The 12,738-nt window shown below is 50.2% G+C and overlaps 1 protein-coding gene across 1 annotated transcript in view; it reads right to left on the bottom strand.

Moving 5' to 3' along the window:
- Positions 1-12,738, bottom strand: part of LOC136296104 (hydrocephalus-inducing protein homolog) — a 149,024-nt gene that overhangs the window by 30,105 nt on the left and 106,181 nt on the right. The window contains 4 exon segments of the mRNA XM_066194928.1: positions 926-1,242; positions 1,732-1,872; positions 3,217-3,360; positions 3,995-4,253. Coding sequence (XP_066051025.1) covers positions 926-1,242; positions 1,732-1,872; positions 3,217-3,360; positions 3,995-4,253 — 861 coding nt within the window.

The raw sequence follows: 12,738 nt of genomic DNA, 5'->3' as shown, positions 1-12,738 counted from the left end.
ACCTGGATGCTCCATTCCCAGACAGGCATTCAGTGCCTGCTCCCCAGAGAAAAACTGTCTTTCGCTTTGTAGCTTGTTATCTAAGGCTGGGTTTCATTTCTGCATGAGGCGCTCTCTCACCATAACCCCCAAGAGATCCCTAATCATCTGTTCCACTGTCTTTAGTTTTAATGAATGGTTTGAGGCAACTTCACAGGACCATGGTGCCCAGACAACATTTTTCACTCTAAAGCAGTGGAGCGAGAGGCAGGGATAGGAGATGATGTGATGAACAAGTCCTGCTGTCAAGCAGTACAGAACCTATAAGGGACATGTTGCAGTGGGGAAAAGTCAACGTGAGTAACAAGTGTCACAAAAGAGGGTCGTGAGGAATCCAAGGTGTCCACTGAAAGCTGACCCCTGGGAAAGAATTTGTCCTGGCACTAAAGGAGTTGTCTCAGAAAAGAAGGAAAGGGAAGGTAACAAGAGGTTCAGCATCAGCCCAGTTGCTAAGTAGCTCTTTCTCTGGTGTTGGGACTTTCTGGGCGTCCTCCAGCACAGCGCAAGGGAGGAAGGCAAGGAGCAGAGAGCAGCTCCTGCAGAGAGGACCCATCCCAAAGCAAAGGGGCCAAAAGGGCCTCCAGCAGCACTGTGGCAGCTGGGACTAGGAGCCCTTCATCAGGGTGGACAGTGCCTCAGGCCACGGAGGTCTGAGAAAGCAGCCTTTGCCCCAGCTTTCCTTCCCAGGGGAAACCACGATGAGCACCAAATTGGTGGCAAACCTATTCCCTGAGCATCCAGCCTGACCGCAGCCGGTCAGTGTTATTTGCACAAGGACAAGGCAGAAGCAGTTTGTCAGCTCCTAGGCAAACAGCTTTGTTCTTTGCCAAGTACTAACAGGACACCAGGAAGAAGAGCTTCAAGGACAGGGCAAAGGTGCACATACCTCAACTTCTTCACATGGTCGTCCATCTGGAATGACCAGTGGTACTTGACGGGAAGTGGGCTGCAGTTGGTCATCTCCAGAGAACGCTCCTGTTTCGTGCCAGCCACGATGCCGCCAAATTCCAGGGTGCTGGGCTGGATTTGGAGATTTGGGAAGTGGGCTTCCCCGCAAAGGGTGATACGCTCCACATAAGGATGGCCCCTGACCATTTCTATCTTCAGGATCTTCATTGTTTTCCAGCTATTAAAATCCAGTCCATAAGCTGGGTCAAATGCGATGTAGAGGTGACAGGTCTGCCCTACGTCCACTGTCACAGGCTGCAAGCAGATGAACAATAATTAGTCACCTGTGGGATGACATCCCAAGGTCTGACAGCATGAACCAGTAAATGCTCCAAGTGTGACACCAGCATGGGCTTCTCAGTTCATCGTTCATTTCTTTACAGCAAGGGTCTGACTGCGGGCACCACACTCGAGTCCAGGATTCCCTCAGGCTCACGTTTCTGTGCTCAGCAGCAATACAAGGGGTGGCTGCTGGAGAGCTGGGATGCTTTCCAGGAGACACCTTCACGGCATGGCTTGCCCAGACCTAGTTGCCTGCTCCCTTCTCCCTGTGCCTGAAAGCCAGGGTGGATCTTCTCAACTCAGATAAGTTTTTGATTCCTTCAGCAGCTCTGCTGATGCAGTTCAGGCCATCCCACTGCTGACGCTACAGATTAAACTTCTTGACTTAAGGACGTCCCAACAGAAGTGCATCACCGCATCCCTCCTCTTCAAACCCCACTGCAGGAGTCCGGGGCTGCTCACCTGGCCATGTGGGAGTGGCTGCTGGTCCTCACTGCAGACCTGAAACGGCTGCTCCAAGTAGAGCATAAGGTCGAGTGGCAGCCGGCAGGTGTTCTTTATAGCCAAAGGCTGGTACTGCAGAGTCAGGACATCACTGGGTTTCTACACAAACAGGAGACAAGGAAAAACAACCTCAGCTAGCCACAGACCCAACCTCAGCTAGCCACAGACCTGCTTCTGCTGCATCTCGCAGTTTTCAGTCCCAGAAGTGCACGCATTTCTTTTTACCCTTTTTATTTGTTTCTACACTTCCAGGAGATTTTTCTTTACAGCAGATGCTTTTCATGTTTAGAAACCACAGCACCCTCTGGGGGACAGGGAAACACTCCCAGGTACAGATGAGCAAATGGGGCCCTGAGAGGAGGCAGCTGCTTGAACAAGATCTACACCAGAAAGGGAATCCAGACCATTTGTCTCCAGTTTTGTCTCTCTATTGCACAGAGCAGCACTAGATGATCTTCACTCACATACAGCCATTTCTTACAACCTTATTGGCTCATAAAGCAGCTTGTCTGCAGGATGCGTCCTGCAGTCCCTGCTACAGGGACAAGGTGTCTGTGGTCTCAAAGCTATGATCAGCCTAGGCTCTTCCTTCCTTGTCTGCATTCTGCTGGGCTTCCTGCATGGTTTAGAGAAACCAGGGAGTTTGGGAAACTAGTTCTGCATGTACTGGTATCAAATAGGTGCCATAGCATGCAATAAATCAGTTTGTGTGTGTGGCGTCAAGCAGAACCCAGGCAGAATCCGGGAGAGCTGAAAAGCTTCTAATTACATCGGAACTGCCTGTTCCAGGGATTCTGTACTTGAGTGGAAACCTGGGAACCAGAGGAGAGGCCTGAAACTACAGAAACCAACTAATGAAACATCTTCTCTTTTTCAGACAACTTGCAGGAGAGGGAAGCATGATGCTGGACTTGGGATCCCGAGATTAAAGGGCACCTGCTCTGCCTCAGTGTTATCATCACTGCAGCTGCAGGGTGTCTGGGGGTGCTTTGAAGCAGGTGAGGCTTAGGGAAATGCACAGAGCTATACCATATAGCTATACCATACAGCATTCATGCCAACAGCAGAGAAGGCAAAGAGACACAGGAGATGCTGGGTTTTTCCTTGTCAGCCTGAGGAATTCACAGGAATCTCCATTTTTTCCCTGCTTTCCTACAGCATCGGTGTACAGACATCACCGTGCCCTGGAGGATCCTCAGAAACCTCCCTTTACTGTGAGCAGAGAAACTGGCATTTCTCTGGAGGTGGCCACGATCCTCCTTGGCAGTGCAGCTGTAATTGCAATTTTACTTTGGGGACGTTAAATACCAGTCTCATCTCTAAAAGCATCTCCCCTCACTTTACAAAGTGCCTCAGGAAGGGTAAAGAGGGGCTTTTACACAAGCACACCCCGCCCTCAGCCATGCTGTTCAATGCCAGGATGCAATCCAGACACTTACTTACCTTCTCCACCCGGAAAGAGAATTGTCTGGCTGATAAATTTATAGTGGGATCAATAAACTCGCAGGTAATGGTTGCTTCTGTTATCTTCTTCATCGAGCCGCCTGTCCCAATGACAGCTTCGCAGATGGCGTAATTCTGCACCACCTGCATGCAAGAGTCACTTGTCACCAGGGGGTGGTGGCAGGGCATCCAGCAAATGCCCAGCATTGGCTCAGCACCCACCACCCACCACGCGCCCTATTCCTGCCACAGAGTTATGGTCACTGCCCGCTTTTCTTCCAGTGATGCAGCTTATTTATTTTGCACTCAACTGTCTGTAGCACTGCACCCCAATAACCACAAAAGGCACTTGTGAGAAACTCCCCCCCTTCACATGGCTTTTGGTTTACTCTGTGCTTACCCCAGATGAACCACTTGGCACTTGTTTAATTCACTTTCTTTTTGGGCTCCTAGTCTAAGTGGTACTAACTTATTTCTCTGCCCTTCTTTGCTGACAAAGCATGCAACGCTGTCTGCCCCAAAAGAGCAGTATTTCCTTCTACCCTTACTTCGGGATCAGCACTAGGTTTTGGTGGCTGTGGAATCACAATAAAGCTGTAGCTGGTCTGATGGTGACCAGCAAGGAAAGTAAGTGGTGCTGCCACAGAAACGTGTGGTCTTAAACCAGTTTCTTGAAGGCCCCTGCTCATTTCCCCAGGCAAATGTCAAGGGACTGTGGAACGAGCCCAGGGGAGGGGATCTGATGCTTCCCCAGCTCAGCCCGTGGTGGGGACCTCACCTGCGCCTTGCGGGAGAAGCCTGGCAGCACCAAGTCCACAGACTCTCCTGGCTTCAGGTCCATTGACAGCGGCTCCAGCCCAAACACGGGGGCCGTACGTTTGCGCCTCTGGGAATCACGTTTGGCCTTGGGGCTACTGTGGGCTGAGGTGCTCTGGCCCTCCTTCCCAGCTGGCCTGTTACATTCCACCTTCCAGAAGAGCTGATGGAAGTGGTGGCCCCCATCTGTTAGTCTGAACTGACGAGCACAGGGAAGGAGGCTAGAAGAGAAACCAGAATGGAAAATAGTATGGGAGAAGCTATTGTCCTGGTCATCAGATTGCTCCCAATGAGGATTCTGAGCTGTTAATAGCTTGGAGACCGTCTTCATTTGCAGCTCTTAATGTGGACTGGGAACAGTGTCTGATAAGCTGCCCTTCTGATGTCGTTATTGCAAAGAGGAATATGTTTCTAATGGTAATGTAGCATTTTCCAGGCCAGGCTAACAGGATCTGGTGTTTTCCGCCAAAATGTGTGTTCTGGGGTGATTCATACTGTTACTGTATTTTGCATTAATCTGCACCCGAAACTGTTATTGAATCTTTGAGATCCTGCACCTGAGGCCCTTGTGTGCGGGGGTATGATTGCAGGCATTTTTAAAAGCCAGCGCGGAGGAAGTTTCTGGACAATCCCAGCAAGCTGCTAGAAATCATCTGTCTGCTCTAGGAGAGGAAACCAGGGGAGCAGGGGCTCTCTCGTTCGTAGAAGCTTTGGTTTTGCACTGGTGGTCATTTGTAGAAACTTCATTTCGCAATCAGAAACTGTTTTGAAGTGAACTTTGCAAACTCTGCTGGCAACGGAAAAATGAGCAAGGTCCTGTGTAGAAGTGTACCTCACCTGGTAGGGTTTGCAGCCCCACAGTGGCAAGGAGGCTTCCATTTAAGGGAAGGATTTGGGTTCCATTCTTTGTTTCACTCATGAGGTAAAAACCAGAGGTTTTGATACCTTTTTTGGCCTTGTGCCAGGACGGACGCAGCCCTTGGATCTTTGAGACTGTGCCTCAAGCCCTGTTCCTATTTCTATTGGGCAGGATGCCAAGAATCCGGCCTGGATTGTTACATGCTTAAGAGAATAGAGGAAGATCCTCAGGGCATTTTTGGGGTGTTGTAGCAAGTGCAAAGGTCCTCCTTGCACTCGGCACAGCTTTTTCTCTTTTTTCTGCATGGCTTCTTATTTTCACCTTAATGAAAACAGTTTTGCTTTTCAAACACCTCTGATCATGCTGCCTCGCTAATATTTTAGGCCATCCTGAGGCTGCCGGTCAAACCCAGAGGTGATGCACCTGAGAGGGCACCCTAACATTCTGGCCTCCCGCACAAGCATCAGTCCTGGGCAGGCAGGGCAGCAGCAGAGCCCACGAGCAGCGTGAGGAAGCGTTGGCAGCGGCACTGCAGGCCCCACACAAACCAGCAAGTTTCCATCTGCCTCTGGAACTGCTCTGCGGGCTCCTGCCTTCCCAGGGGGGTCGTCACCCTCCCGTCTCTTTGTTCCCAGGGCCCCTGCTTGCCTGGCAGGTGCCATTTTGGAAGGGAAGGGTGCGATGCCATCTTCCCTTGGTCCCGCAGCCACACGGAGGGCCCGCCTCATCCAGGCGCCATTTTGGGAACCTTTTGTTCTGGGGGAGCCTGCGAGATCATTACTTGACCAAGTGAGGACATAGATGTGTTAGAACTGAAGGCAATTCAGTGGCAATTGAGCAACTGGTTTCTCTTTCAGTGGTTTTTGAGGGTACCTAGCAACGCTCAACTGGCCATCACATGTCTCTAAAGGTATCTCTGCCTTCAGGGAAGGAGTCAGGGTCTTTGAACACTGAAGAAGATCGTGCCTGAAGGACTACAGCAAAACTGCTCCTTGTTGAGACAGAAGGAGAGGTGGGAGTGGGAGATCTCCTACCTGAATTGGTATCCCAAGTTGAGCTCCGGGGCAAGTGGTTTGTCTGTGACAATTGTGGTGCCAGTGCCAAAAGCCAGGAGGGTGGAGGTGGTCCAAAGTCTGTTCCCAATGAACAGCTGGAGAGCATCAGCAAAAACCCCAGTGTCATCCAGGGTTGCTGTGACAGTCACATGAACATCACCCCTGGCGGGGATCACTCCTTCCCTGGGTTCAATAACATAGCAGTGAGGTTTACAAGCCTGTAAGACACGCATAATGTGCATTTAGGATGGAAACCATACACCCTGGTCTCTTATGGGGTGTAAGAAAAGGAGAAGACTAAAGAGGGGAGGATAAAAATCCTAAAGGCCTAATTTCCCTAAATTTAAGCTGCAGTATTGGGGAACAGCAGAGCTTACACAACCTGTATTTTCCCCTCCTTTAACAGACTCTCACCTAATTAACCCAGTTTTGCCCAACCCAAGGGACGCTTATCCTCAGGAGAGTGTTCCTTCCCCAGTCCTTCTCTGGAGTGTGTGCCAAGGAAAGCTGCTTTCTCTCTCCTGGCTTCTCACAAAGGCTCAGGGCCAGAGGAAGTCATGACGGCTCAAATCCCACTCCAGAAACCACACAGCTGGAGGACACTGCTGAGAGCCTGAAGAATATCTCCGCAAAACCAGTTGAGCAAAACCCCAACACCAAACTATCCTTTCCCAAGAGGCCCTCAATGCTTTTCAACGTCCCCTAAAGGACCGAGGCCCTCACTTCCCACTGATCATCCGCTGTAGAGAGGTGCCCCAGGGCCTTCTGCTTTGGAAAAGTCACCTCTAAATGGTTATGGCAGAGCAGGAAAGAAGGAAGCAGAGGGAAAACTGGATGACATGTGCTCAGTGGGCATGGCCCACTCTTCCTAAGAACTCGTGTCCTCTGGTTTCTCATGGGCTTCACAGATTGGCCAAGAGAGCTGGAAGCTGCCCAAAGGAGGGAGGAAAGGCCCCGCACCAGCACAGCTGTACAGACACAGCTCTGCAGGTCCAGCCCTGGAACGAGCACGTGAAGCCCATCCTTTACACACCAGGCCCACCCAGCCAAGGTGCATTGCTCCCTGAAGAGGTGGAAGGCAGAATTTCATTGTGTAGTTCGAGAAAGCTGTCCTGGAAAAATCCCTCACTTTAAGGTTACATTTATCCCCCAAACTGCAGGAAAAGCAGCAAGAGGAAAAATCATGCCCCTCCTCCTTGGCTCAGGAGGCTGTGGCTGGACTTTCCCACATGGCCTGATGCTTTATCCACAGACACAAACAAGTCCACAGGATCAGGTTTTAACCAGCTCCAAGTTCAACACACCCAGCATGGAGAAGAACAGACCTCAAGCCCCTCAGAGATCTCCCCCTCCAGCAGACATCCCACCCAGCCCCAGGCCCAGCCTACAAGCCCTTCCTGGCTGCAGCAGCCCTGCTCTCCCTGCCAGGGGAGCAGCCCCAGCTCCTCTGCCCTATGCAGCCTTCACATATTAAACAGCCATTCTCTGCAGCCGGTCCCCAAAGATGCTCTTCAAAGGCACAGAGACCACAGGCTGGGGGGGTGCACAACCCCCACACATGTCTTTGTGTGGACAGCCCAACTGGCCTGACCCACAGCAGGTGTGAAAATTGCCTCCCCACCAGCAGTCTGAGGACAGACCTCACACCCTCTTCTCTACCATGAACAGCAGTTTGGCACAAAGCAAATGTAGATGGCACAGGGAAAGCACAGGGAAACCCATGCTCTCCGAGGAGCAAAGGACCACAGGTTTCTCTTGATCTCAGAGCTCAAAAACCGTGACACACACAGCTAAAGACCTTCCATAAAATTATGGGAGAACTCGTCAACACGATCCAGACGAATTTCTGCTCCAACATCTCTGCACCTGATTTCACTGAGGAGTGCCCCAGCTAAAACCACTCCAGAGCCAGGTTCCTTTTGCCTCACCCAGATGGAATCTTGGAGTATCTCGCTTCCTCTCACACAGGCCGATGCATATAAAAACCACGTCATGGCAGCTTGTAATGTCAACCAGTCAATTTCCCTGGAAAACGGCCCCACAGATACTTACAATCTCTAGCCTGAAGTCTAAATCGACGAGATCTTCGTTGAAGAGGCCAAAAGCTTGTGAATTAGGCCTTAGCACTGGGATCCTGCCGAACTCTATCAGCCTTGGACTTATGTAGACTGCTGACAGCCGTCCAAGGCTCTGTAGTTCTGTTCTCTGTTACAGAAAGCAGGCAAGAAAGATTTAAAAAAAAAAAAAAAAAATCAAACCCGAACAGGGAAACCTAAAAAAGCTTAAACAGCTCAACCCAGCTCAAGTTATTTCTTTAGGGACAGCTACCATTCTCCAGCTGAATTCCTGGGATTTTGGGGGGAAAAAAATAAAGCTTATGTATTCACCTCCAAATTGAAAAGGATTAAGTAAAGAGAAACTTTCAAACTACAAATTATTGGTCCAAAGGTAGAAGCTTTGCAAGAAATCTCTAGTTAAGATCAGGCTGACAGTTAAACAACTGGTTCTTCGGGTGGGGAGAAACTCTTCTCTTTAGGTAAGCAATCTGATAGTTGAAAGCAAGTGCTCAGTCAAACTTCAGGCTCCCTGGCACAGCCTGCACTGCCTGTCCTCCCTGTTGACTGGTTTACATGCAGTGCCACAATGGCCCAGGTTCAGATGTTTGGTGCCATCCAGGGAATTTGGCATCATCATTTCCATGTTTTAATGTAAGCTTAAATCCTTGCAACTACTCTTCAGATGCCAGCTTTCCTTTCTTTTACAGAAAGCCCAAGGTTCCCAGAAATCTTCTGACATCCTCTTTTGTGCTGTGAGGTAACATTTTAAAAAAGATGTTTCCAAAGTTAAGAGCATTTTAAAGAGTAATTAAAATGATCCTCAATTCCAGCTTAGATGAACTACCTTCTGGGTCAGACACTGACATTGCCACCTATAAGGCACGAGCTGTTTATGCCACCTGCCCCTGCTGTCCTTCTCCACAGCAGCCTGTGCCTCTTTTCCCCGGAAGAATCCCCGCACACTGTGCACCCTGCCAGGACCAGTTGCACGAAGGCACACACCTCCCCTTGCACTCACCAGTGGGTTTCTTGCATCCCCAAACACGCCGGTACAAACACTGGTGCAACGCTTGCCCAATCTTTGGATTTCAACTGTAACTGGAATCTCTGCAGCGCTCCGAGGCTGGAGAATCCCACAGGGTCTGGGGCTGGAGTAGAGCACAGGAGAGTCCTCCTCGGGTTCCTAGAAGGGACAGAATCAAATCCAGCTTCAGAGGGACCTCTGAAGAAACTTTAAACTCCTCAACATCCATCCCAACAGCAACTTACACACATTTTTAAAAATCCCCAGGACAAAGGTAAAAGGCACAAACAAGATCCAAGAATTGTAGGCTTAGAATTCTCAGGGGGTTCTGCAAGGAGGCTGCCAGCACAAGCACTGGTGTCTGTGGATGCAGCAGCTTTTCACAACCCTCGAAGATCTCCCACAAGAAAACACCCTGAAGACTAGAACGTAAGCCCTTTCCTCAAGAGATTAAACTGCATCCTAAAGCTAACATTCAGGTAGGATCCTGTTCTCAGCAGATCTTTAAGACTGAATAGAAACCGGCAAGGTCTTATCCAAACCCTCTTCCCCCCTAATAATCTCCACAGTAATATTTGAGAGGAGGAGGTGGATGCGATGCCAAACCTGGGGAATAAGCCCGTAGCAGCCAGTAAGGTGGGTGTTATTCCAAATGAAGAACTTCCTCACGAACGGCGCCTTCAGGTCGCACTCATGGATCCCCCGGTTTTGGGGGTACACTTGCAGCTCAGGAACGAAACATCTGGGCAAAGAGATGACCCCAAGGGAATCAGAGATACTGAGAGAATGGAGAACGTTTACCCCCAAAGATTGTGAAATGGAGCACAACACCTTTGTCACTGTCAAATACACATTTAACAGCCCTACGGTGAAAAATTGCCTTCAAAGTCTTCCCACTCAAACATGTCTTGTCGAGGAGGGGCAAAACCTGAGAGGCAGCACCCAGAGGCTGCCAAGTGCCCCAGGCAGAGCACTTGGTCCCACAGCTGCCTCAGCCCCTCCTTCACCCAAGAAGGTTTGCAAGAACTCCTGGAACAGTCCCAGTGATCCATGAGCTCTGGGGGAGCCTTCCCAACAGGGATCAGTGCTCAGTAAGGCTCCAGGAACACACGACTCTAGTGTCTCAGTAAAAAGGACTCCCTTCTCTCCCATGGTGCTGTTACCCTGCCTGAGAACTCAGCTGTTTGCTCCAGCCTTGGAGGGCATGAGACATCACCTGCCCCACAGAGTGGGAGATCACTCCCTCCCAGTTCCTACAACTCCCCTGGTCCTTCACTCCACAGGTCCAAATACTGACTGTCCCCAATTGCACTTGCTTTTCAAACATGGCAGCCCAGGCACTGACGAGATGGCTCTGCCTGGGAGTGGGAACAGCACCAGGGAACTGCATCCCTCTTGTCATTAAACTGACACCTAGAGCAGCACAGCAGGATGGAATTCTGCTGGAGCAAGAACAACTTTTGCTTTAAGCCTGAGAACATCAAAGCTCAAAACAGGAAGCAGAGAGAAGGGGAAAAAATAGAGCTGACCTGCCACATCAAGGACTGATTTCCCCTCTGAAGATCCTGCCCTCACCTCTCTTGCTGTGAGCCACTTCCCCACTGTCACGTGCCCTCGTTAACAGAACCAGACCCTGACCCTCAGCAGACTGCTTGGTGTGCCCCAAGCCAACGCGGGCTGGTTGCAACCCAGCACAACTCCACCTCTTGCAGGAAGAAGGCGAGGAGGCCCTTGGGAAATTTGCTTCACCTCAAGCACCAGGTCAATAAATGATATCATTCCTGGTCCCTTTAGAAAACGACCCAGGACCACGCTGGGCTGTCAGCAGGGCTGCTTTTCACCACAGGCTGCTTTTCAAGCACTGCTGTTCTCATGTCCAGCTGGGCAGAACATGAGGTCATTAAACAACACGTCTCCTTGGGAGCTGCAGCCAGCACATCCTGTGCAAGGCAGTGCGCTGGGGGAGGCCAGGGAAGTGCTGGTACCTGGCCTTGATGATCAGTGATGCCACTCCCTTGCCAAACCACTCCAGGTCCACCAGCAATTTCCGGTTGTATTCCGTCACAGTGTTGGAACACAGGGTCACCTGGTGGAAGAGAAGAGCAGTAAATTCTTCTTTACAAAAGCTCATGACTCACGTGTGATGTCCTCCAGTTTTTGTGGTAAGTAAAGGGAGGATTTTGCCTTAATTCTTCTGCCGCTCCACGTGTAGAGCAGTCTCTAAGAGTGACAAAAGCCTTCTGGCAAATACCAGATTTGTTAAGCACACCTTGCTATCAGGGCATAGGTCAGCTAAATTAAAACATTAGACTAAAGCTCTGTGCAGCACTGTGTTCAAATTAAGGGGCAAATTTTCATCTGACTACAATGACATAAATGCAGTGGAAATCTGCTGACTTGAACAGAATGAGTTCAGCTTTACAGCAGGAAGCTGAAGACAAAGCGTGGGCCAGCAGGTGCTGGGCAGTTCATGGCCGCAGAGTTTTTTGCCTTCACTGGAGATCCCTGCAGTGAACACAAATCATTCTACTCCCCAGGACAGGAGAAATGAGACCAAGAAGAAAAGCAAATTGCTTTATATAATGACATCTGTCTAACAGCCACCTTTGGTCCTCGTCCGTCCTCTGCCCACTTGCAATCAAAGACATTGCTCTCAAAAACACCAAAATGCCTTCAGTACTTGACCATTATGGGACATGATTTCAGCTTGTGATTTTGGAAACAAATCAGTGCTCCTTCAGGAACGTCCCGAGTAACCCAGCTCACAGAGGCCCCACGCCAGTGCAGATCCTCGCTCACACGATGATCAGAGCTGGCATCAGAGCTAAAGCCCTCCCACACTCCCGTGAAGCGTCAGACCCGCTGCTGAAGTGTGTGTGGCTGGACTCTTCCCATACCTCGATATCCTGGTGTTCCTGGGATTGGAGGGTCCTTTCGCTGGGGTTCATTGTAAACTCCCGTGGCTTCACAGAAAAATGAATTCCCTCCCTCCAGGAGGGCTCACTGTCGCTGAGTATTTGCTCAAAGCTGCTAACAGCAGGCTGAGTGCCATCGTCCGGCACCCGCGAGGTGTTAGTGAGGCGACAGGTCTTGGTGTAGGGAAAGCCTAGGAAAAGGACACAAATATCCATTTAGGCACCAGTTATGTCGTGACTCCTGGTGGGAATACCCTGGTAGCATGAAAGCGTGATAGGAGTTTAGCTCTTTATTATCTGAACTACAGATTACTGAGAAGCTGCAAGAGGAATTAGTCGTCACTTAGTTCCCTTTAACACTGATTCCAGACTGCAGCCTTGAAAATGCCTGCTCTTAGCCCTGCTCAACACTGCAAGCTTCTCTCTTTCTGATGGGGAGAAGCTCCCTCACCTGCCCCAAACCAGCACCAGTTATTTCTCCCTGATGACTGTGCACCCAGACCAAGCATTTCCTCTGAAAATTCAAACTGTAAAATTCCCTGTTAAGTCTGCCAACACTCCTACCCTTTTCAAGATACATAAAGAGTGAGTCGCCATTGAGAAGAAGCTACAGCAGAAGAAAGTGAGGATGGAATCAGGAACTAGAACGTGATGCAAAGCACCCTAATGCAGTTTCTCTCTGCAGAATTCTTAAGGCGTCTTTTGGTTTGGGCCAAACAGACTGGGCATGTGACAGCTCAGAGCCCACTCAGCTGGAGGCAAACCCGAGCCTTGACCCAACAAGCGGGGACATCGC

This window comes from Chamaea fasciata, unplaced genomic scaffold (assembly GCF_029207755.1).
Source record: "Chamaea fasciata isolate MVZ Bird 193981 ecotype frontalis unplaced genomic scaffold, bChaFas1.0.hap1 SCAF_12, whole genome shotgun sequence".
NCBI classification, from domain to species: domain Eukaryota; kingdom Metazoa; phylum Chordata; class Aves; order Passeriformes; family Sylviidae; genus Chamaea; species Chamaea fasciata.
This window is presented reverse-complemented; position numbering and strand designations above follow the sequence as displayed.